The sequence below is a fragment of the Plectropomus leopardus genome, chromosome 12, assembly GCF_026936395.1.
Source record: "Plectropomus leopardus strain MGB_pleo_1.0 chromosome 12, ASM2693639v1, whole genome shotgun sequence".
NCBI classification, from domain to species: Eukaryota; Metazoa; Chordata; class Actinopteri; order Perciformes; family Serranidae; genus Plectropomus; species Plectropomus leopardus.
In genome coordinates this window covers 33,039,864-33,065,720 of record NC_142187.1, presented here as the reverse complement: position 1 = coordinate 33,065,720, position 25,857 = coordinate 33,039,864, and the positions used below count along the sequence as shown (strand labels likewise).

The window sequence follows — 25,857 nt, the reverse complement described above, 5'->3', positions numbered from 1 at the left end:
TAGTGTTCAAAAACTGAGAGAAAAAAGCTAAGAAAAAACACATTTTAATCATCATAATTACATCGTTAAAATCATGTTACAGAATTACTATAATTTTAAGTTGTTTTTTTACCCCTTTTTTTCTTTGGTTTCCTTTTTTCCCCTTTAGGTTGTTTTTTTAATACTAATTTTCAGCTTATTTTCTTGTAGTTTCAGATAATTTTCTTGGGTCATGTCGTCTTTTGTTGCTTTCTATGTTTTTCAATGAAATTAAGAAATTAATTTTCTCTGTTTCCAAAAGGTTAAACACACCACAAACCAAATCTAGAGGCACACTTATTGTTAGAGGAAAAGTCAGTGCTTAAAAGACTATATTTTTCCTACCTGTTTTTTCTTTTTTTTTTTCTTTTATTTTTTCCTGTTAGTATTTTTTTTAAAAACCAATTTCCAGGTTATTTTATTTTTATTTTTTGGGTCATATTTTTTGTAGCATCCCATGCTTTTGAAATAAATTAAGCCAATTTCTTCAGGTTTCCAAAGGTTTAACGCGCCACAAACCAAATCTAGAGGCACACTTACTGTCGGATGAATAGTCAATGTTTAAAAAACTATATTTTAATCATAATTACGTAGTTAAAATCATGTTACAGAATTATTATAATTTTTAAGCACTTTTTTCTACCCATTTTTTAAACCTTTTCTTGTAAATTTCTGGGTCATATCTTCTTTTGTTGCTTCACATGTTTTTGAAAGAAATTAAGCCAATTTGCTCAGGTTTGAAAAGGTCCTTTTTTTAAACTTAATTTTTCTTTTTTCCCCCATTTGTCCTTAAAAACACTAATTTTCAGGTAATTTTGTAGTTTATTTTTGTGACAAATCTTCTTTTGTTGCTCATTGCCTTGTTCCCATGTTTTTGACAGAAATTAAGCCACTTTGCTCTGGTTTCAAAGGGTTAAACACAACACCAACCAAATCTAGAGACACACTTATTGTTAGATAAATAGTCAACGCTTCAAAAAAAAGCCAAATTATAAAGTGAATCGTATGATATACCTGAAGAACTCAAGCGCAAACTCCTTCAAAGAGACGGGAGCGACCGTCTTCTCCCTCTGAGTGACGTTTTGCGTTGTCGAGGGTTTCTTCTGTCCTGGACTCAGCAGTTCCTGTCGGGTCAGAAGCAGTTCATTAGTTACACCAGCAGAGGGGCTCATGTGAACCATCACACCCCAGAGTGCACTGCTGCACAGCAGACCCAAAAACTCACCATGCAACACCCTCCTGTCAGAACATGTGCAGCGACACTGATTCAAGTCAATAACTGCTGATGTCTGCTGCTCTAAATTTAGTTTTCTGACATAACTGTAATTCTACTTATAGGCCTCATTTATGCACAGCTCACATATGGTACTGATTTAACCCTTTGACCACTCAGTACGCATCACTCTGCGTTCACCTGCGACACCTTTCACAAGATTTTAAGCCTTTAAACACAAAAAACAGCAAAATGGTTTCATTTGTTTCTACAACATTAGGATGAAAGACGACGGGCAACTTGGCAAGAAATGTCCCAAAAACTGCAAGAAATTTTTAGATTTAGAAAATCATTTTAAAAAGCTATATTTAGAGTTAATATAATTATATAATTGACATTATTAATTGATTAATTAATTTTGTTTAGGGTTGCCAGACTATAACTGGGCTGAAATGTTAATAATTGTGTTACAGAATTTAAGAAAAGGCAATGAATAAATAAATAAAATAAAATAAAATAAAATAAAATAAAATAATGAAAAAACAAGGAAATGACCCAGAAAAAAAGTGCTTAAAATTATGATACTTTTATACTAATGCCGATGAGTCATTATTGCTTTAAGGCTTTTTTTTCACTTCCTTGTTTATTCATTTTCCTTTTTTGGTGCTAATTTTCAAGTAATTTTATTGTTAGTTTTTTACTTTTTATGATATTTTTAATTTTTTTCCAAATGTTTGCTGTGTTTTTAATCTTTCTTTTTCTTATTCATTTTATTTCTTTCTTTTTTTTTTTTTTTTACTAATTTTCAGGGAATTTCCTTTTTTTTTTTTTTTTTTTTTAGCAATTTCTTGCTAGTTTTTTAGTCATTTCTTCTCATGTTGCTCATCACTTTGTTCCCCTTTTTTTCTTTTTTAACAAATCAAGCTAATTTGCTCGTGTTTCAAAGGATGAAACATACTTTTAGTATAGAGTTTATGACAGTCTCATTATTCTGACATACATTCATTTTACAATAAAACGACACATAAAGGTGACTCTACCAGTATTTCGTCAGAGGGCCTCTCTAGAGTGGGCAGAAACTGCACGAAGTCCTTATCGACCACACCGTTGGCGCTGGTGCGCTGGTTGTTTGCTTTGATCCAGTTCCCGTCCGGAGCATTTTCCTCGTCTTTCTCCACCAGCAGCAGGTCTCCTCGTTTACAAACCAGGATCAAGGGGTCTTCTGCAGGAGGAGCGAGAGAGAGGAAGAGTGTTTTTCGTGCATGTATGAGATAAGATATTTTCCTGTGTGCATGGACTCGCATGCTGAGACTCTGACCTGGTTTGTTGAGATCCTGCTGAGCCAGCGCGTACACTGAGCGCTCTCTCAGACCCTCCAGGTTTACCTCTACGAGAGCCGCCATGTCCGCAGCTTCCGCAGACTTCAGGACAAACTCTCCTCTGACGGTGACCAAACTCACCGTCTGAGTACTGACATGACTGTCACTGGACACGCCGCAGACACAAGTTTCATTTGTTATTAAACTGAAACAAAAGTCACAATATTAGCAGAAAGAAAAGAAAGATTCCTACCTGCTGATGCGAACTTCCTTTACCTCGACGTAAGGAAGCTCGAGGAGTCTCAGGTCTCTGCCGTCCATGAAGAAGATGCCGCTCCAGTTTACAGCCACAACAAACCTGCTTTTGGGTAAAGGAGGTCCTGTGGACGAATATGGGAATGCAAATGTCTCAGGCAGGATTGTAAGAGGTCTGCCGCTTCTCAAACTACTTTTGTAAAAGTACTAAAATTTAAACCCTTTAAATGCCATTTTAAAGACTTGCTTTTATGAGATGTCTTTTTATTTCCTCTTTTTATTTATTTTTATATATTTTACCTTAATAATTAATTTTTTTATCTATTTTATTTCCTTTTATTCGTGTTTTTATTGCATCTATTTTTTCTGCTGTTTGTTTTCAGTCTAATTCTTTGTATTATCTCCATTTTGCACTGTTTGTCTAGTTTGTCTAGTTTTTTCTCGCTTGTGTTCAATGAGACTGTTTGGTTTTCTGATGTATCGCCGTCTATATTTCCCATTTCTGCTTTGCTTTGTTTGTCAAAGCACTTTATAAACTGTTTTTAAAGGTGCATTTTATTTCCCCTTTTACATTGTTAAAAGAAAGTCCAAAATATTCAAGGCCATGAGGACAAAAAACAGAATTAAATCAAGACATTTCTGGATGTTAACTAAAACTTTCATTGCATGTTAACCCTTCGTGCCCGCTGTAATATTACACAAACTCGTATCGCTCTGTGTATTAAATGCGCTTTTCAAAATAAGGCTTTAAAAATACTATACATTAATATGCTTTTCTTTTTTCATTGAGTTTATTTTTTTGACCAACATCAGTCTTAATCATACAAATGAAATATTCATTAGTTTTCATTTTAATCCTTTAAATGCCAGTTTTTTGTCACAATGCCACTATATTTTTGGAGGGAAAAATAAATAAATAAATAAATAATTTTAAAGATATTACATGCAAAGTACATTCTTATTCTTATTCTTATTCTTATTCTTATTCTTATTCTTATTCTTATTCTTATCACAGGCTGGGATATGTCAGTGATTAGCAGCAACATTGATTGTGAAAGGTCACCTAGTGGAAAAGCATGTATTTCCTCCGTATGCCAAATATGGTTAAAAAATAATGTCATCAGGTGGAAAATAATAATAATGACAAATTCCAAGTCAAAAGCCCAGAATGACACCCAGAAATAATACAATGCATGTTTTTATGGCTGTGTGATCAAAAATAGCACTTTGAATGGGTTTCAATGGAGCATTTTTTGTCAGTCTGAAAGTAACAATTTTGTTTCCACAGTGTATTTTAGACTTATTGTAGCAGCTGAGCTGGAAATTCACAGATTAAACAAAAATGCAAAATCTGCCAAACGCATGAACAAAACCAAAATGATCAAAAACAACGAATTAAAAGTGCCTTAAATGTGCCAAACAGTCCCTAAAGGTTAATGCAGTGTGTAAAACATGCAGTGTTGACCTACCTGCCATCATCGTAACTTCATAAAACTTGGAGAAGTGCAGGGGCCATTCGTATTGGGCGTTTTTCACCAGTTCAGCCTTTACGCTGTCTGTTGTCTGCTTCCCGTTGATATAAGGACCCTGTAGGATCAGGATGTAAAAGGCGACTCATTTTTTATTGTGTGATGACTAAATATAAAACTAAAAGGAAATAAAACTCCAGTTGTGTTCATAAAACGCAGACAGTGGCTCCTTTTTTTAAACTCCAGTTTGACTGTGTGAGTTGTACCTGTAAATGTGCTGCGCTGATGAGTTGGATCCACTTGGTCATGGATTTGTTCTCGATGAGCGGGGTGGCGATGCACTCCTCCACCGCCTTCTGGATGTTGTCTTTGTTGTATGTAGAACCAAACTTGATGTAATAGTGCTTTGCTGCCAGCTGGACGTATCCGTCCTCCTGAAAGACACATTTTTATTAGATTCAGTTTACACAAATTGGCTTGTTTTGTTTTGGATGTTGAAATAAATGAACATGCTGCAAAAGGAAAAGTGTTGAGCAAAGCTTCACCTTGTCGCTGGTGTACTCTCCGGACTTGATTCCCTTGACGACCTGCCTGTAGATCAGATCGGTGCTGATGTGGTCGACCGAGCAGTCGTGCCACGGCGTGAACAGTTCCTTGCGGATGGATAGCCTCCAGGGGGCGTCCTTCTCCTCCCCGCCCTGCCTCCTCATCTCCTGCTCGCACTGAGAGACCGCATCCAGCACGTGCTGCCCACAGCTGCCCAGAGACCACATCTGGAGACCAAAAACCAGTGAGGTCTGACCGAGTTTTGTTCCTGTGCAGTCTTTTTGTACTGGGATTTAGACCAGTTAAACATTTGAAAACTGAATTCATGGAGGACGAAAAACAACCTAAGTATCTCTTAATAGATAAATAGGTAAATAAATAAGGAAATATATACCTGAATGTGTAAAAAATCCAAATAAAGAAATATGAATAAAAAATAAATGAATAAAAATAAATGCAAAAATCAAAAAATATATAAATAAGTAAATAAATTACCACGACAATAAAGAAATAAATAGATAAACAAACACTGCAATAAATAAATGAATATATACAGGAAAAAAAACAATAAATACAGAAATAAATAAATAAAAGAACAAGGTCATACTGAAATAAATACAGAATGAAAGAAATGCTGAAAAAAATAAATAATTAATGACTAAATAAATGCTGCAATACATACATACATAAATAAACGCATATATAAGTAAAATAAATAGAGGAATAAATGAATGAATAAATTAGGAAATAAATACAAAAAATAAATATACAAATACATACATAAATAAATACAAGTTCATAAATACACAGTACATAATGAAAAATATCTAATCTAATTTATTTCTACATTTTATACAACTACATTTATTTATTTATTTGAGCATCTGTATGTTATTAAGACAAGAGGCATTTATTTATTTCTGTATTTATTTATTGATTCCTGTATTTATTTGGACACTATTTTTATATCTGGGCTATTTTTCATCCTAGATGGAGGATAGAAATGATGAGTAAAGCTCACCTTGTCAAAGAGGCTGATGTAGAGCGAGAATCCGTACGTGTCTCGCAGGTCAATCTGGTCGGCCACAGCCTGACAGACCTCGGCGGAGGTGGACGCCGAGTCCAGCTGCAGACTGACAGTGCGGCCGTCCAGCAGAGTCACACACACATCGATGGGCTCCTTGGACTTGACAGCCTGTCAGAGGAGAGAAGGAGGAAGAAGATGAGACCAGAATGAAACGATGATTGATTGACGGGAGGTGTGCCGAGAAAAGAAAATCCTTTGTTTCCAACAATAAACCTGGAAATACTCTCAAGAGACAACAAAGAAAAATGTGATTTTTACCTCTTGCTCTATCCAACAGGGCAGCTCCTGTCTTTCTCCGTTGGCTATTATACGACGCAGGCGCTCAGAGCAGTAATCTCCGTAACCATCCGGCCCTCTGCGGACAAAACTCTCCAAATACTGTGAAGCAGAGGAGATCAGAGCAGATTAAACAAAATACACAGCCAAATGAATAATAATAATAATAATAATAATAATAATAATAATAATAATAATAATAATAATAATAATAATAACAAAACTTGTAAAAAAAAAAATTTAAAAATCAACAACAAGGAAATGAAAAAGTGCTTATTTATAATAATTCTGTAAAATAACTTTGAATATATAATTATAGTTATCAGAAATATTTCTTTTGGACAGTTTTCCCCAGCTTTTATAAAAAATAATTGTCTAAATCTACTGTTTTCTTGCAATTTACAGGACATTTATTTTAAAAGAACCACGAGAACCGACTGCATTAACTGAAATGCTGACATGTTGATTTCAGTGCAACACTGGGTGAGTAATTGGGGGTGAAGTGGGTCTTATAACGTACGGAAATTGCAGGTTGTGGAAGACGATGAGGATTTCAGCTTTTGCTTTTGGCAGTGTCTATCCAGTGTTTTTGATCTAATCTTATTTTACTGCATTGATCATATTAGCACGGGGGGGTCGATGTGACCTGCGTTTATCAAACTTTAACATTTGTTTGTGATAAAAGCGAAATAAATGAAAGTGACAGCTAAAGTCTAAAAAAGTTAAGAGAACAGGGCCTGTTTCTTTAAAACAATGCCTCATAAATAACCTGCAGGCTGCCGTATCACTGAACCGCCTGCTGCAGACTGACCTTCATGAAGAGGTCCTCGGGGGGGAAGATGCCCAGACAGATGGACAGAAGAGTCCAGCCGCGCATTCGGCTCCTCTTGTTCTTATTGTTCACCAGCTGCTTACAGATCTGGCAGTAAATCTCATCCCTGCACAGAAATGTGACGGAAACAGTGATAAACAAGATAAGATAGGTCAAGTTAAGATGAGATAAGATAAGATATGACGAGACTTTACGAGTCCCACACAGAGGAAATTCACATGCGACAGCAGCTAAGAGTCAGAGACATTGAAAAAAAAAACCAAAAACAGTTATTTAGTGCTAAAGAATGATAAAAACATCACAACAAATATAAATTAGATCAAATAAAGATCAAATAATATATGTATATTTATACTATAAACTCATACAGATACTGTATGTCCATGATTGATAGTTGTACAGGATAACTGCAATACACACATGGTGTGTAGTATATTTAAGGTAAAGACATAGAAATATTGTCTAAAAATAGTATTGCATGATAAATGGTAAAATACTGCACAGTAGCAAATGTTATTTATACTGTCGAACAGGCATGTATAAATATAGAAAATATGAATCACACAGACAGACAGACGGACAGATTGATAGAAAGTCTATGAATAAATGCTATACTGTCTTACAGGCATGTTACACAGAGGACAGTGGACACCAACGGAGACACCGGCGGAGAATGAGAGCAGAGTGGACACCGGGGGAGACATCAGCAGAGAATGAGAGCGGAGCAGACATCGGCGGACAATGAGAACGGAGCGGACACCCGTGGAGACACCGGTGGAGAATGAGAGAGAAGTGGATACCAGTGGAGACACCGGCAGAGCAAGACAGCACAGTGGACACCGGCAGAGACACCGGCAGAGACACCGGCAGAGCAAGACAGCACAGTGGACACCGGTGGAAAATGACACCAGCGGAAAATGAGAGTGGACCGAACACCGGCAGGACACCGGCGGAGCAAGACAGCAGAGTGGACACTGGTGGAGAGCGGATGATCTAAAGAAGTCGCTAAATGTTTCTCGTGTTGTGTTTTATTAAAACATTGCCACTGAGAGACTCTCCTCCCGTCACCCTGGGACCTTAGATCGTCTTGTTAGTTTGTTTTTGGACGTGGGAATGTTGTTTTATTGCATAACATCTGTAACAGTGTCCCCTACACTACAGCCAAAACACAGATTGACGTAAAATCACGTCAATGGCAAGAAATAGATAAAAAAAGAAAAAGATACTTATAGCGCATCCCTATTATATAAGTAGCCTAAATATATAAAATGCATGATGGTAGTGATGATGGAGGCAGAGACAGCATGATGTTGGATGTCTTGATTAAAAGTCTGATGTGACTGATACAGTATAAGTTTATTTTCATGTGAACTCTTCTCACCTCATGTCTCGTCTCGACAGAGCGTATCCGATGATAACGTGTAGTTTTTCCTGGGATGTAAGTGGCCGATCCAGTGAGGGACCCTCTCCGATCAAAATGTCCTCATCCTCTGTAAGGTTCTCTGGCTGGTAAAGACGACAAGAAAAAAACAAAAACAATTCATCACATGTAAATGAAACCAACACAGAGACAGTGACTGAGTGATGAATAGTAATATCACTGACCTCCTCAGGAATGACAGACGCTTTTCTGTTTCCTCCTCTGAGCTTTTTCTTGTTCCTCCTCAATATTTTCTATGCAGAAAACACATAAAAATTTGAGTTTAGATGAATTTCTGATGTCTGAGAGTCAAGCTGATCTTCTGTTATTGCACATCGGAGGAAAAGAAGCTGTTAAAATGTTACCTGGTCCAGTCCCACCAGGTGGCTCAGCCTCCTGGCCTGCCGATGAGGCACATGACGTGAGATGGTGCTGGATGCTTGAGACATCGTGTCCACTGATTTTGGTTCTGGCATGTCCCCCATGTAACGCAGAATAATCCACCATACAGTTCGACTAGCCTGGAGAAAAAATGAAAGTTTAAACTGAGTGAGATTTATTTTTTTTCTTTCTAAATTGTCTTCAACCATCCTTTTTCTGGTGAATAATGTGAAGTAAGATTTAAATCTAAAAAGAAAGCCTTAATTTGCTCTCAGCTTTGACAACAGTATGTTGAAATGGAATTTAAAAGTTTTTTTATCAACTACTACAACAACTGCCAAGACAATGCTGCTATGATGGTATTATTACAAGAATGAAATACAAAACTTCTATAGTCAATATTTTGTGCATTCGAAAACAAAATCCATTTTGTCTTTGCACAGTTTAGGGCCAGTTTTAAATAATAGAGGCAGTTCTGAAGGAGGTTAAATTATAACTGATTTAGGGTGGCAGTATGAAAGGAATCTGCACGGGAATAAAGAACAGTGTCGTCTGCATAAAGGCTGACACACAGTTACACCATGAAGAGGTCATATTAGTTATATAAATCCTGTCTGGCATATTTAATGCAGTTTACATTCTTAATTTTGTTGATAATTTTGACTTATTTATTTTTAACCAACATTTTCCGAATTTTAACCTTTTAAAAGCCAGGTTTTTGTCATGATGCAACTGCGGTTTTTCAATTAAAAAAAACACAAAAAACTGGAATTATGTTCAATATACTACATGTTAAGTAGATTCTTTTTAAATTATCACAGCCTTGGATATGTCAATGATTAGCAGCAACAAATCTGGGACAGTGCACCAAGTGGAAATAGTGGAAATGTATTTTCTCCATATACCAAATATGGTAAAAATGACATAATCAGGTGGAAAATAGTCAAAATGACACCCAGAAATAACAGTAACAGAATGAATGTAACAACTTAGTTTCCATAGTGTATTTTATACTTATTGTAGAAGCTGAGGTGGAAATTTCAAGATAAACAAAAATACTCAATATTGCAAAAAAAAGTATGCCATATGCATGAACACAGCTAAAATGGCCAAAAAATGAAGAATAAAAAGCACGTAAAATGTCCCAAACAATTAAGGGTTAATGACTTAAGCACTCACAGAAAACTTGAAAACTTGAATATCTTTGCCGGCGACAGTAAGAAAGCCCTCTTACCTCTCGGTCGCCCTCGTCGTCGTGCGGCAGAAGAGACTGCTTGATTCTCTGGTTGTGGTGCGTGTGGCTGAAGTTGCTCTGGAAATGAAGGATGCTGAATTTGAAGAAAGAAAACTCATTGCTGCCGTCGTCAAAGTCGTCGTCCTCCTCCTCTTCCTCCAGCGACGGGGTCGGGGTCGTTGAGGTGGAGGCCGGAGCGAGGCTTTCTAACTCTGAGGTCTCAACAGAGGACTCCTTCACGGGCTCTGGCAAGCTCTTCCTCTTCTAAACACCCAAAATAAAATTAAAATTAAAGGTTCAGTTTGTAAATTCATTATGGAAACATTTATAAATGTCACATACACAAGTGAAATATCAGCCAACCTCAAATTCATCTGATTTTGGTTCTTCCTGAACCACAGTTTCCACAGGAGGTACGAGGTCATACGTGTTTTCCTCTGAATCCTCTTCAACGGCTGGCTCGGGCTCCTCATCAGCCGGCTGCGTCAGAGCGATTTCTTTCAGTCGCTCCTGAAGCTCCGAAGCAATCTGCTCCCGCTTCTCGTTCTCCTGGCGTATAAAGAAGGCCTGGAGGCGGGAGGTTAGGTGGAGAGAGGATGCAGAACGAGGGGGTTAAAAGGTGTCCGAATGCAACACACCTATCTGTTCACAGCAGACTTTAAACTCTTACATCTTCCCTCATCTTTTGAGCTTTTCTCCTGGCCAGCACTCCTCTTCTGTGAGCCTGCACCAGTATGACTGCCTCTCTCTTCTGCTTCCAGGCCTTCCTGTCCCGGTAGCCTCGGACCTACAGTTTATCACAAATCACTGATAATATTATTAAATTACAGAAATACACTTATTAACACACAGAAGTTCATAATGTTTTTGTGTCGCAAATGAGCCCAACAAGGACAATTTTTTTAAGTAAGTGTGACTTTGATAATATTCTGATGTGTATGGTGAATTTGTGTTTGTGTGCTAAAATGTCCTTGTGATCACTGAGACAACGAAGTATATAATATTCTAGGTTCTTCTTCTTTGTACTAATAAGAAGAATAGGAGTGCATTTAAAAATACAGAATAGGAGTGCATATAAAAATATACATGTTTCTTAATTTTTTAAAATAATGCAAGACAATATCTGATTTTAAATAGTAATCTTCTGGTGTATTAACACCACGCTGCATTAAGACGTTCAATGCTCAGTATTTATTGTTTGAGCTGTTTTTTGTTATTGTTGTACAAATCCATGTTTCACACTACATTATGACTAAATATTGCCATTTTTGGTGTTTTAACGCATTGTCCTCTATGTTTTTTGTATCTTCATCAAGACAATGATTAATAAATAAATCTATAAATGAGAGTAAAACAGCGTTGCATGTATAAACATATACTTCAGTTTTTAATTTGGGACATTAAGAAATGAAGCTCTGCTGTGAGCTAACTGACAGTTTGCGCAGCACTTGCCTGGCTCTGTATGGTGACTGCTGCTGCTTGCTGCCTTTTGAACTTTAACTGCAGCTTCCGACCGCGGATCTTCGATGTCAGCCGTTCGAAGCCCTGCTGGATCTGGTTGCAGCAAGAAGTGGAAACAAAGAACAAGTTCACTGGACTTGAGTTAAGTAACAGCAGACATCAAAGAGAGTGTGTGATCTCAGCTGCCAGCTCTGAGCTATAAAAAAGGTCATGAAGCATCAGACCTTTCTTTGTATTCGCCTCTCTCTGTTAGCTCTCCAGTGTTTCTGCAGCACCACAGCTGCCCTCCTCTTCCTCAGGAAAGACTTTCTGCAAAAGAAGAAGCAAACTACTCAATCAACCTCTTACACACACATTTTACTTATTTCTTTTTCTTCAACACACTATTAGATCTGACAGCATGTATCAAAACATAACACTATCTGTAGCTTCTGCATAGTAAAAGCTGTTGAGATAAACAAAGATAATGTATTTTATACATGATTTCATACAATTCTGAGCTCATAAATCTCTCTATGATTTCCTTTTTTAGAAACTGCACCTGTCTTTGTGTCCCAGCATGACTCTCTGGATCACCACCGCCACCCTGCTGAGCTCTTCCTCCCTCAGTCGCTCCAGGACGGCGTCATGAGCATCCTGAAATAAAGCAAACAAACTTTTACTGTCTGATTTGTGCAGAAAATCCTTGATATCAGATGCCACAATGTTCAGACATTTAGTTATACAAATCTTCAAAAAGCAGCGTACAGTAACAACTGAGCACAAGTCACCTCCGAGAGAAAGTAATGTTAACAGTAAATACTACTTGACAGTACTAATACTGCCTCACAGGAGCCCGTTACTGCAGTTTACTGTTAACAGGGTTTTTATGGACAAAATTTCAAAACTTTTCCATGACTTTTCAAGGACACCAAATTTTTTCTCCTTGCCCCATTATTTTTCAGAAATATCAGATTCAAACTATTCAAAAATGATTTGAGCAATTATGTGTTCAAGGACTGTCAGAAATTTTAAAAATCCAACAATAATTTCTGTTTTTACAGTTTTTGGTTGTGATAGTAGTGCATGTGATACATTTAGGTAATAATATTTAAGTGATAAATAAGTTTTCTATAAAAATTTCACAATTTTTTTTCAAGAAAACAAATCACCAAAAAATCTTAAAGAAAAAAAAACCTCAAAAAATCATAGTTTTCTACATATATTTTTTGCTATTTTTAAAGACTTTTTCAATAAAATTGCCAAAAATTTACAGAGAAAAAAAAGGCAATTTTTTTTTTAAGAAAACATACCTTCCAAACACACTGTCCTGTGGATTTGTAGGGCATCTTTTCTTTTATTTCCATGATTCTTTCAAAACGTTCATTGATTTTTAATTATTCCATTACTTTTCCAGGGCTGGAAAATGTGAATAAAAATGTGCAATTCTGTGACTTTTCCAGGTTGTCCATGACTGGGAGCCCTGTGTTAATCTGCAGTGTTCTGCTGTTTTTAAACAGGTCAGAGAAGTTGAGGTACAACAAAGTTAAAACGAAAAGTTTTCTTCACCCTGAGGAAGATCTTGGTCCTGCCGATTTTCCACTCGTCCGCTCCGTTAATCACCGTCTTGCAGATGGCTTCACAGCAGGCAGCAGCCGTCTCCTGCAGAGACAATAAAGATGCAAAGAGGCGCTAATGATGGACCAAATTTCTTCCAGAGGAGAGACAGTAAAAAATAATCCATTTTTTGTGGCCATTATAAAGACATAGCATTATCTCAAGTGGAATTCAGCAGTAACATTTTTAAATTCCAAAAAATGACACTGCATTGTAACATATGAGCACCAACAGGAGAACATCAGGACTAACAGTTTTGGGATTGCAGACGGTCGTCTTCAGGAGCACTCTGTAGCGCTTCAGGAATTCCTCAAAGGTGTGGCGGATTGGGTATCCCAGCTTCCGGATGCGGATGGTGTCCATCATGCCGGAGTATCTGAGCTGACGCATGCACAGCTCTCTGTCAAACGCCTGAAGGAAGCACAGGAAGCGGTTATGAATATTCTGTTTATGTGTTCTTTAAAATACTTAAAGTCCACTGTGTTGTTCGCATTATTATTTATTTATTATATTTTTTTGTCAGTTGATGTTGAGATATTTCACCCCAAACCGGAGAACTTTGACCTGATAGTGGCACAAATATAAAACTCAGTATTCATCCTCTGGTGACCATGATTCTCTATAAGATTTCATGTAGTTTCTGAAATATTCCAGTTTAAACCAAAGTAGTCAAATGACAGAGCTGTATTACTATCACTGAAGTCATGCTGCTGACATGGCTTCGGAAAATAGTGAAGGTAAACTTTATTAGTTTATTAACCCTTTGAAACCTGAGCAAATGGTCTGATTTCTTGCAAAAACATGAGGAGAAGGCAAACGGGCAAATTGACAAGACAAAGCCCAAAATTAACAAGACATTTGTAAAAAGTTACAATAAAATAACCTGAAAATCTGCACATAAAAAAGAGTAAGAAATAAACAAAGGAATGACCTTCCCCCCAAAAATAACTGTAACATATATAATTATAACAATTATGACTATAGTTTTCTGGACATTTTCCCTTTTTTTTGCAATTTGTGGGACATTTCTTGTCAAGTTGGTTTCTGCCTATTTCACATGTTTTGGAAGGAAATCAAACCAATTTGATTTCAAACATTTTAACAGCTTGTAAAAGGCATCTGAATGTCAATTAAAGTTTCAAAGAGTTAAATTAAAACTGTGTTAGCAGCAGGTTATATTTTCCAGGAAATTAGCTCGATTGCTTTATGGCACAAACCAGGAAGAGGTCTCTGTTTATCCAGTGTGAGGGCAGACGATAGCGGGGCTGAAAGGCGGATGGAAAAAATTCATTTTATCCTCTTCGGTTTAGCCAAAGGGGAAATAAATGAATGCAGACGGGGGAGGTGAAGTCACACCGACACCTTCATTATTTCAGAAAACAACAGAAACATCTTTGTTTCTGCAAACTGCTGCAACTTTTCTCGACCCCTCGTCTCATTTGTTTATCGAAAACAGAAGCTTAATGATGTTTAAAAAATGCCACACGTAGCAGCAACCACTGTGCGTTAGCGCGGTCATCCGTGCCGCAGCAGCTGCTGTCTTTTACCTCAGACTGTTTTTCATTGTTGGGTTTGAAGCAGCGGATGAAGAAAGGCTGGCAGGCGGACAGAGCCTTCATGAGGGAGTCCAGAGACTGACGGAACTGACCGCTCAGCGTCGCCACTTGTTTACGGTTGTCGGTCTGACTCTGCAGAGAGTAACACGACACAGAGAAGATTAAAATCATGATGACAAACCAGCAATCCTGAAGTAACCGTCACACCCATTTCACTATCAGTGCATGTCCGTCATATTCCAGGGAAGACCACGAATAAACACCAGGTGAATTATTAATGCAGCAGCATAAAAGTAAATGCTCGTGAGGTTAAACTGTCGTACCCGTAGAGAGCTCTTCGGAGTCATGATGACCTTCTTGTTGTTTCCGATCTTCACGCCATTGACTGAAAGCTCGGCCTCAAATATCTGACGAAGCAGCTTACTGGTGGTCGTTTCGACCATCTTGATTATGTCAAAACTGACGGCATCTCTGTTCTTTTCCAGGAACCCTTCACGAAAAAAAAAAAAATGAATGAGCGCCTCAAAGCAGGCATTAAAGGGTTAGTTCTGTATTTTTCCACCTTGAATATTATCCCTGTTTTCCCATGTTTTTCTATTTAAGTGACTAATGGGCAATCAAAATCGGACCAGTATTGAGTAAATAAAAATAAAAATTAAAAAATGAGCCTGTCAGTGGCAAAAACAAGCACTTTCTGCACACGAAAAATTGTGCACAAAAACCCCAAGTGGTTATATTTCAGCTTATTTCATTACTGGAACAATGTCACAAACTGTTGTCTCCATTAGTCACTTAACCCTTTGAAACCTGAGAAAATGGTCTCGATTTCTTCCACAAACATGGTAAGAAGGCAACGAGCAACGAAAAAAGATAAGACGAAAAGATTGGCAAGAAATTTGTAAAATGTATAAATATACTCATCTGAAACCCAAATAAGATTTAGAAAAAGTGGTTAAAATATATAATGATTTTGGAACATACTTTTAAAATGTCATTACAAATAATTTTAAGTTTTTTTGACATTTTTCATATATATATATATATATATATATTTTAATCTTCCAATTTCTTACAATTTTTTGGCACGTTTCTTGCCAAGTTGCTCATTGTCCTCTTGCCGGTGCTTTTGAAATAAATTGCACCAATATGCTCAATGTTCAAAGGTTTAAACACAAAAACATGGGAAATATGGTCCAGGTTAAAAAATACAAAAATGATCCTTTAAGTCTTTAACTGGACTTTTTGTGTGATTTGCTCTCGTACCTTTGGAGTCGTAATAAACCACGCCTGCAAAGTGGCGAATCCCAAAGTCGGTGTCGTGTTTGCTTTTGGAGGCGATGTAGTTCTGGTTTTGATGATGCAGCGAGTTCATCTTGTCCAGCATTGTGAAGTCGGAGCCCTGAGACACACCCAACAATGCTCTCAATTAAAAACGAGTGAACAGATTTTACTTAAGTGACAGATTATTACAGTAAGACCTTATAATGTTTATGATTTGAATAAAAAGCATCCCTGTATAGAGCGTGCACCTTTGGAAAATGGCTCTCTTCATCGATCAGAGACAGCAGGTTGCAGGGTTTCACAGCCAGGACGTCCAGGATGTCCTGATTGTCACTGAACTTGATGTTATTCCACACGATGTCCTCTTTCAGGTACTCCTTCTGCTCCAGCTTGAAGATGTGGGCCACGAAGAACTGCTGCAGCTTTTCATTGGCAAAATTAATGCACAGCTGCTCGAAGCTGTAAAAGGACAGAATGACATTAAAGGGATAGTTCTGATTTTTTGAAATGAGGTTATACGAGGTGCTTAAGGCAGGAGAATCAGCCGAGCAGCTGTGGACAAGGCGGCGACAAAATGTACAAACACCTAAAGAAACGTGCCGACCTGTTCGTGTCGAAGTTCTCAAAGCCAAAGATATCGAGCAGACCGATGGACAGGAAGGCAGATTTGGGGCTTCTGGCCAACCTCTTGTGGATGACGCTGTTGATCTTCCCAACGATCCATATGAACAGTTTATTGTAGATTGCCTGAAAGATCACATTTGATATCAAGCATTAAAGTGTATTCACGAGTTTATGGCTTTTTAAAATCACCCTCTCACTACAGCTGCTCTCCTTGCATTGTACTCTTTTAACCCTTTGAACCCCGAGCAAAGTGACTTGATTTCTTTGAAACACATACAAAAAAAAATTGCAAAATCTAACAAGAAAATGACCTCAAGAAAGTGTCAAGAAAGTTTGACTTTTTTTCTGTAACAGAATTTGAAATATATAATTATTTCTGGACATTTTCCCCTCGTTTTTGATCATATGTAATAACCCCCCTCCCAGTTCATTTTAAGATCACTTTATTTTCAGTCTGTTTTCAGTTTGCGGGACATATCATATATCATTATGAAATCAAATTGTGCAAACATGTACACAATGTGTAATCTCGTTCTCTCTGCAATCAAAGGTTGAGATTGTTGAACTGGCACACTTCCTTATAAATACCCACGCAGCGTTTATAGGGTGCGGTTCCTTTTATCCGGAGTCCAATACAGAAATGCGTGACATTGTGATTTAGCCACTGAGCCATTACCTTGACAAAGGCGTCTCTGCAGTCGGACGCCTGTTCGGAGCTGAGGGGTTTGGTCACCCTCTCTCTGTTGGTCATAAAGGAGCGATGAGTCAAACTGGTCGCCAGGGACGACTTGTGGACCTGAAGAAACACAGACACACTTCATCATTTAATGCTGAAGAATGATGATCAGTTTATGGAGGTTAAAGTTGACTCAGTCTCCTTTTTTATGACAAAATGTGAAACAGAATCAGGTTTTGTGTCGAGCGCTCACCTCCAGTAACGATGCTGCCATGCTGAAGTGCTCTGACTTGCTGACATCGCTGGTTTCCAGGTTATTCTCTGTGTTGGCTGAAAGAAAAAAAAGATCAAATTTAACAAAAATAGCATCTCAACGTTTCACAAAGGCGGGCGAGGTCACATCTAGAGGTATAACGTAAATAAATCTTGCATTCACGTCATGTGATATATCTAAGACTTTCGAAATAAAGTCATAATATTATGAGAAAAAAAGACCCAACATTTTGAGGAGAAAAGTTTTAATATAATGAGAATAAACTCGTAACGTTATGAGAATAAAGTTGTAGTTTTATGAGAAAAAAATTGTAATTTTACGTTTAATTTGACAGTGTTGTGCCGTGCCACACACAGTCAACAGGTAATGTCATGTCGCCAAATTTCCTGTTTTATAGTTTTCTGGCAATATGTTTATTCTGTAAAATAATATCCACATTCTCATAAAATTAAGATTTTTTTTCTCATAAAATGATGACTTTATTCTCTTAATATTAAGAGTTTGTTCTCATAATATTAATTCTTCTTTTCTCATATATTAAGACTTTTTTTCTGGAAATTCTGACTTTATTCTCATATTATTTTGACTTTATTTTTAAAATCTAACATTGTTTCTCTTTAACATGGCCCGAATCGTCCGTCAGCAGGATAAAATTACGAATTTATTCTCGGAATATTGAGAGTTAAGACTCATAATATTTCTACTTCTTTTCCCATATAATAAGACTTTTTTCTCATAATATTATTACAACTTTATTCTCGAAGTCTTCCTTTTTTTTTCTTTAACATAGCCCTAATCCTCCGTCAGATTATTGAGATGAATTTGTTGACTCACCCTGGAAGCAGACGTTTCCCAGGTGTAAAATCGCTGCCAGCAGCTTGAGGATTTCTTGACACTGGCTTCCTGAGAAGGTCAGGATTTTCATGGCAGACTGAATTCGCTGGTAGTCTTTAGCGTCGTCTCTGCCGTCACATGTGATACAGCCGCCCTGCAGCACACGAGAGGGAGCGTTGAGATTATTTACTGAATTTAGACTATGTGTTGTTTGGTTCAGGAGGTAAACTGAGCTGCAGGTGGCTGTTGTTATACCTTGGTAAGAAACTTGTATTCCTTGGCATCTTTGAGGCTCAAAGTTTTCTTCTCCTCTGCTGTGATTCCTGCCAGCATGCAGTAAAACACGTGATAGTTTCTCTCCTCCAGGGCCTGAAACGGTGGGGGAAAACATTAACTATTATTGTCACAAAAAGATAAACTGAAAGTGTTTGCAAGGTGTAACTTTTCACTCAGGTGGGTGTAAGACAAATGAGCTCATAACACATCACATGGCTCCCTGTGTTTTTACTCCTCAGGCCAGCGAGCCACTGATGACACAACACACAGTTATCTACCGTCTCTGCAGGGCACCGAGAGCTCGCTGCCCACGATAACGACACGTTTATGTAAGCAGCTTTTATAGGTCTATAGCATGAATCTGCCCCCTGGACAGATAAGAAGAAGAGGACAGAGCTAACGCACCTGATGGCAGACACGGGACTTTTCCAGGAGATACTGCTCCACGCGAGCGCCTTGGATCACTCCGTCATCACTGAAGAAGATCTCCAAATATTTCCCGAAGCGGCTGGAGTTGTCGTTGCGGATTGTTTTTGCATTTCCAAACGCTGTGTGGGACAGAACAGAGATGTTTCAGCACTTATTGTCTTTATTATTATTATTATTATTATAAGACCATGACTGCTGTAACTGCCCTCTTTTAACCCTTTGAAACCTGAGCAAACTGACTTTGTTTCTTTGAAAAAAAATAGGAAGAGGGCAACAAGCAACTTAACAAGAAACAGCCCAAAAATTAGTGAGAAATTTGTGAAATCTTATAAGAAAATTATTTTAAACCCCACCCCCCATCAAGAAAGTAAAAAAACAACAACAAAGACTTCAAAAAAGGGCCAAGAAAATCTGACTTTTTTCAGAACAGAATTTTAAATATTTAAGAGAATTAGTTTTCTGGATGTTTTTCCCTTATTTTTGATCATATGTAATAATCCCCCCCTTTCTTGACAATGCAATTTAAAAAAAATAAAATAAACTTTTTTCTGTAAATAATAATAATAAAAAAAGTAGATATTTGATTTTGGGTGTGTGCGTGTATACATGTATGTTTAATTAATGAGAGTACAGGTTTAAATAATAAGGAAGCTGTTAATTAAACTTGGAGATCGTACAGTTGTGCAGATGTAGTACCTTCCAGGATCGGGTTTGACTCCAGGATCTGCTTTTCGATGTGCTGTTCAGAGAGTTCTCCACTGACTGCTGCCAAATACTGCAGGATCAGCTTGGTGCTCTCCGTCTTCCCCGCTCCTGACTCCCCACTGAGGACGAGACAGGAAATGAGTCAGTGATCACAAAGTGAACATTTTTTCACGTGTCTTTATTGGGCTGTCAGTTCACAACACGCAGCCATCCGAAAGTACCTGTCACCCAATTTTACATCATTATGAGAACACCACACACGGCACACAGCCTCAGCAACAAACCCCCAAATTAGTTTGATTTCTTTTAAGAGGATAAACAAAAAAGGAAATTAGCAACATGGCAAGAAATTCCCCATAAACTGTGAGAAAATTTACCTAAAAATCAGTTTTAAAAAGGACTGTTAAATATAACTTTGAAAAAATGGATTAATGTTAGGAAAGCTTTATTTATAATAATTTTATTTTTATATTTAAAAATGTTACAGAAAAAAATTAAAAAACAAATAAATACATTTATTTTTTTCCAGGTCATTTTCTTATCTGTTTTTGACTTTTGGGTGACAGCAATGCAAGTGGTATTCTGTGATATTTTTTTTTAAGCTGGTTATTTTTTTGAGATCTAACAATGCAATGTTAGAAAAAAGATTTATAAAACTGTACCTTTTATGTCCGAGACTTATGAGACATTTTAAGACCAATTAAGACTTTATTCTTACACTGATTAATTCAATGACATTTAAGACTTTTTAAGGCTCTGCAGGGACCCTGTCATTAGGGGTTAAAGACGACTGTATGACTGATGCTAAGAGGTGAAGCTGAAAAACAACACATTTTACGCCGCTTGTTAGCAGCTGAGTGGTGACTCTGACCTGATGATGCAGCACTGGCTCCTGTTGTGGCGTTTCATGTTACTGTAGCAGGATTCAGCGATGGCAAAGATGTGCGGCGGGAGTTCGCCCAGCTTCCGACCCTGGTACAACTTCACCTGAAGGACAACAGGACACACACACGTGAAACAGCGCCGTCATCTGTGATCAAGAGATTCACATTTAAATGATAAAGCTGGAAATGATCTGCAAATGTTTGTAAATCTGTGATGAATGTTAACACCAGTCTCACCTGGTCCTTTGAATATAAAGGGAAATCCTGGTACGGGTTCACTGCCACCAGCACGGAGCCGGTGAAGGTCTGCAACCAGAAATGTATTTATTTTATTTCAAAGGGACCATGTAAAGTTTAAAACATGAATGCATCGTACCAAATTATATCCTAAAGCTAATTCGCACCTGCAGTTCCTCAGCAGGTCAGAAAAAATACAAAACACAGTGACATGATAATATTAACCTTTTGAAACTGGATCAAATTGGTTTGATTTTTTTTTTCAACAAAAACAAGAAATTATTAAAAATTAGCAAAAAAAAAAAAAGGAAAAACGTCAAATAAAATAAATAAATAAACAAGGAAATTACTCGAAAAAATCGCTATAAAGTTTTCTGAAAGTTTTTCCTATTTAAAAAAAAACCCTGAGACAATTGTTCTTTTTCAAAAATAAAGGGAGACGTAAATAAACAATTACACTATAAATAAACTTTGCAAAATAAAAAAGAAAGAAAATTACCTCAAAATTAGCACAAAAAGGGTAAAATAAAAAATAAACAAGGAAATTATTTGAAAAAAGTGCTATTATTAAAAACAGAGTTTTCTGAAATTTTCCTTATTTAAAAAAACCCAAATTTTAATCATTTTATCTCTCGCCTTTCAAAAAAAAAAAAACACACATAATTTTCAGGTAATTTTCTTGTAATTTGTGGGACATCTTTTAATAAGTTGCTCATTGCCTTTTTCCCAAGTTTTTAATCTAATCTTCTTCTTAATCTTTTGCTAGTTTCCAAAGAGACAAATCACGTATTTAAAAAACATTCTCCTATCTTCATGTCTTTCTTCTCTTTTAAAAATAAATCTTGCAAAATTCAAGAGTAGATCATTATATATTTTTTATTTTCTTTTTATCATTTTAATCGTTTTTATTGATTCCCTTTGTACCACTGAGAGGAAATGCACTTAAATGTCTTTGCACAGCTGCTCAATGACAATAAAGGTATTCTTTTCTTATCTATTCCTACATTGATTTCTGTTTCTATTCTACTTTAGGTTGTTCCCCTTCAGAGACCACAGCTTGTGTGTCTTACATAGATGACGCCTCGTTTGTGTCGCAGCAGCAGGTTCCTGAGGAGGCCGGCCTCCGTCATGTCTCCCAGTTTGATCATGTCGTCCACACCCTCCACTGATGTCGGGTGCATGATCCTGAGCGAGGCCTCCTGCTCCGGGGACAGACTCTTCTCCTGGTGGGAAAAAATACAATTACACTTTTGAGGTGGATCCAAATGTTCACGTTAACATTTTGCTGCATATCGAGCCAGAAACGTGCGTTTACCTTCCCCTCATCGTCCACCAGCAGCCGCTGACCAGACGGTGTTACTTTGACCTTCGCTCCGATGGGGACCCCGATGTCCGAGTCCACCCAGACCCACTCGCCCTGAAAATACAGAGTACAATACATCAGAGCTGAGCAGTATATCAATATTATATCAATATCAGGATATTAGACAAAATATTTAGTTATTTATTTTGGTTTTATGGCTTCATTACAGTACCGTTATAGCTGTATTTTTTGTTGACCTATACCACTACCACTGAGTCATTATATCCACATTACTGATTATTTGTCAAAAATCTCATTGTGTATATATATATGAAAATTTAAAAGACAGAGGGACAGTTTGACAGCTTATGACACCTTTAACCATAAAAGATTGAATAATTCAAAAGAGTTTCGAAAAGACTCTGCTAATAAAAAACTTTTTGGGTTATGCTTTTGCTTGTTTATTCTACAAATGGAGAGACGACCGACTTTTTTCGGCGTCTCATGACATTCACACATTCCTGCTCTCTGTAGCCAGCCCTTCAATATTATTGCAATATCGATATCGAGGTATTTGATCAAAAATATTGTGATATTTAATTTTCTCCATATCTTACAGCCCTACAGTAAACACGTTAATAAATCCACTAATATAGCTTTGCTTTTTATTGTCCTTCAGAGTACAGAATTTATGATGGGACTACCTTTATTGGTTTACAGTATTTCTTTAAATGAATTACTGGAAACTGAGACAGTGCTTTCAGGAACAGCTGAATGATATCATGCTTTCTACAAAAAAACTGAATTTCTTCAGTCTTACCTTTCTCAGCATCACCGATTTGGCGTTCCTACTCCCTAAACACAGAAATGCATAAGATGAGCTTAAAAATTCAAAAGAAAAGCAAAAGTTAATCCATAAAAATCATCATAACCTGTTTTATCTGCATTATAAACACCTTAAACTGAAGATCGTCTCTTAGCTGTCTTAACCCTTTGAAACCAGGAGACACATCACATCTGCGTTCAGATGCCTTTCACAATTATTAATTTATTTGGCAAGAAATGTCCCGTAAACTGCGGAAAAAAAAAAGAAAAACCCCAGTAGATTTAGAAACTAATTTTTGTAAAATCTAGGGGAAAAATGTCACAAAATATTATTTCTGACAACCATAATTATATATTTAAAGTTATTTTACAGAATTATTATAAATAAGCACTTTTTCAGGTAATTTCCTTGTTTTAAAAAAAATATTATCCAATTTTTGTTGTATTTATTATTATTATTATTATTATTATTATTATTATTATTATTATTATTATTATTATCATTGGCCAATTTCCAGCTAATTTTCTTGTACCTTTTTTTACCCCATTTTCCTGTCAATGTTTGGGTCATTTCCTCCTACGATGCTTGTTGCCCTCTTATCATATTTTCTTTTAATAAATCAAGCCTATTTTTCCAGGTTTAAAAGGGTTAATATTATTCCCTAGAAAGCACACTGTTGTGCTGAATGTCACTGGTTAAGGCATAAGCAGGTAACAGAACAAAAAATAAGCATTAAATGTGACTTACACAAAACAAAGCTCTACCCAAAAGTCCTTTCACCAGTGGTCTTCATTAATCAGTGGTCTTCATTAATCAGTGGTCTTCATTAAGTCCCCGTCTTCTGGCCTGTGGAAGTGTTGTTTGTCTCGACGCCTCTTGTCTCTTGAATCTGTCTTAATATGAAGAAGGAGGAAACACGGCTCTCCTTCGACTCAGATTGATTTTATGGGACTTTGACTTTGAACCGGCTCTGACCGAAAGGAAGAGGAAGAGAAACCGATCACTTACGCAGAGTCTTGTCATCACCTGGACCACCTTTTCTGGACAGAGGAGATCTGCAACACAATCATCTGAGGCAGTCTCATATGAACATGTTAAAATACAGCTGTGATACTTTTGATAATAATTACGTAATTCACATTTAGATATGAAGTAAGTGTTTATATAAACGGCCTTGACTGGGATTTAGCGTCTCACAGTGAGCGCTGTAATGAATTCATGTGCAGCCTTTGGACCCTGGCTGCGTACATGAGAGGAGGCATCTCTAAGACTGTCACGGCAATAAAGATATGAGATTAAATTAACTATCTCTCACACTGAAGGAGGAGCAGCTTTAATTATCTGCGTGCTGGTTATCATAAGTCATATTCAAGGTTTTTTTTTTTTCAGGTCTTCCTCTGAGTGTAATGAATTTCTATAAAGTGCAGATTTCCCCGGCAGTTATCTGCTGTAACAGGCTAGAAGCTGGACTTCAAACCTTCGGGGAAACCTCCCTCTAACGTGCAAATATGAGTTATCTGCACCACTGTAAAATTAAAGTCATGAGGCTGTGTGGGTTTAGAGTGAAAACGGCTCACTTGGCCGGGATGGGAGTCACGGAGGGTTATTCGCTGGCGTCAGTGTGTTCAGCTCTGATAAGGAAAGAGGAAAATAAAAACTCATCAATAACACTTCACTGCTGTTGCACGTGCTGCTGTTCCAAAGGTATGTCAGTTGAACGCTGCGTGCAGTGACTGAATAAGGAGAAGGTAATATACGTGATACATGACTTTATGACGCAGAGATTAGCGTCCCGTCTCCACTCATCAGCCTGATCTTTGAATACTTTCTTAAAGGCATCACAGAAACAGTTATGGCGTCTTAACATGATAACAACGGGTGTTTTGGTTTTTTTTTACCCCTTGAAACCTGGATCAACATCAGATTGTTCAGAAAACTATATTTTTAATTATCATAACCAAAGATTCAAAATTATGTTACAGAAAAAAGTGTAAACATCAACATATATATATTTTTTAGGATTTTTGGGGTCAATTTCTTGCTTTTTATATTTTTTATTTTTTTTATCACTTTATCATTATTTTAATGAACTACTTATTTATTTATCTATCTATTTATCGATCTACTTATGTATTAATTTATTATGTTAATTTTTGGGCCTTCCCTTTTTTAAGTTGCTTATTACTTTATACCCTTTTTTTTCAAAAGAAATCAAACCAATATGCTCAGTTTTTTTTATTGGTTAAAGAGTAACTCACAACTACTTTCATTATCTATCAATCTGCCCAATATTTTCTCATACTGATCCAAAATCCAAAACTTTTCATTTAACCCTTTGAAACCTAAGGATATTGGCTTGATTTCTTTTCAAAGCATGGGAAGAATGAGCAATGAAAGAAGAAACGTTCCAAAATCTTTAAAGAAATTAGTAAAAAAGCACAAGAAAATAAAAAAATAAAAAAGGGGAAAATAAAATTAAAAAAAATAAGGAAATAAGCTGAAAGATATGCTTAAAAACTACAATAATTCATTTTAAATATGTAATTTTGATAATTTTTTTCCCCCCGGCCAATTTTTTCCTAACTTTTAAAAGATGATTTTCTAAATCTACTAATTTCTTGCAGTTTGTGAAACATTTCTACCATGATGCTCACTGTTTTTTCCCATGTTTTGGAGAAAAATAAAGCCAGTTTACTCAGTGTTCAAATGTTTAAATACTCGTAAAAGCCGTCTGAAAGCAGCACAAGAAAAGTGATGATGCTGCAGGTTACAAAGGGTTAACGATCATCAGGGTTCCTGCTATTGATCATGGCAGCTTTAAGGATGTGGCACCCTGAAAATTCAT

General features: G+C 36.8%; 1 protein-coding gene across 1 annotated transcript in view; it reads right to left on the bottom strand.

Moving 5' to 3' along the window:
• LOC121939480 (unconventional myosin-VIIa-like) overlaps positions 1–23,972 on the bottom strand; it is a 32,569-nt gene extending 8,597 nt beyond the window's left edge. The window contains exons 1-38 of the mRNA XM_088085863.1: positions 23,760–23,972; positions 23,007–23,041; positions 22,199–22,300; positions 21,954–22,106; positions 20,884–20,952; positions 20,634–20,749; positions 19,754–19,881; positions 19,034–19,176; positions 18,608–18,721; positions 18,353–18,506; positions 17,498–17,574; positions 17,245–17,364; positions 16,549–16,691; positions 16,193–16,403; positions 15,927–16,062; positions 14,987–15,153; positions 14,655–14,795; positions 13,360–13,518; positions 13,060–13,152; positions 12,053–12,147; positions 11,736–11,820; positions 11,503–11,604; positions 10,721–10,837; positions 10,414–10,617; positions 10,051–10,314; positions 8,801–8,956; positions 8,621–8,689; positions 8,397–8,521; positions 6,995–7,121; positions 6,166–6,285; positions 5,842–6,015; positions 4,820–5,047; positions 4,541–4,708; positions 4,275–4,392; positions 2,804–2,930; positions 2,550–2,716; positions 2,272–2,453; positions 1,033–1,142 (exon numbers count right to left, since the gene is read on the bottom strand). Of these exons, the coding sequence (XP_087941989.1) occupies positions 1,033–1,142; positions 2,272–2,453; positions 2,550–2,716; positions 2,804–2,930; positions 4,275–4,392; positions 4,541–4,708; positions 4,820–5,047; positions 5,842–6,015; positions 6,166–6,285; positions 6,995–7,121; positions 8,397–8,521; positions 8,621–8,689; positions 8,801–8,956; positions 10,051–10,314; positions 10,414–10,617; positions 10,721–10,837; positions 11,503–11,604; positions 11,736–11,820; positions 12,053–12,147; positions 13,060–13,152; positions 13,360–13,518; positions 14,655–14,795; positions 14,987–15,153; positions 15,927–16,062; positions 16,193–16,403; positions 16,549–16,691; positions 17,245–17,364; positions 17,498–17,574; positions 18,353–18,506; positions 18,608–18,721; positions 19,034–19,176; positions 19,754–19,881; positions 20,634–20,749; positions 20,884–20,952; positions 21,954–22,106; positions 22,199–22,300; positions 23,007–23,018 (4,976 nt within the window). The 5' untranslated portion in view covers positions 23,019–23,041; positions 23,760–23,972. The remainder of the gene's footprint in view (positions 1–1,032; positions 1,143–2,271; positions 2,454–2,549; positions 2,717–2,803; positions 2,931–4,274; positions 4,393–4,540; positions 4,709–4,819; positions 5,048–5,841; positions 6,016–6,165; positions 6,286–6,994; positions 7,122–8,396; positions 8,522–8,620; positions 8,690–8,800; positions 8,957–10,050; positions 10,315–10,413; positions 10,618–10,720; positions 10,838–11,502; positions 11,605–11,735; positions 11,821–12,052; positions 12,148–13,059; positions 13,153–13,359; positions 13,519–14,654; positions 14,796–14,986; positions 15,154–15,926; positions 16,063–16,192; positions 16,404–16,548; positions 16,692–17,244; positions 17,365–17,497; positions 17,575–18,352; positions 18,507–18,607; positions 18,722–19,033; positions 19,177–19,753; positions 19,882–20,633; positions 20,750–20,883; positions 20,953–21,953; positions 22,107–22,198; positions 22,301–23,006; positions 23,042–23,759) is intronic.
• Positions 23,973–25,857: the final 1,885 nt, after the last annotated feature.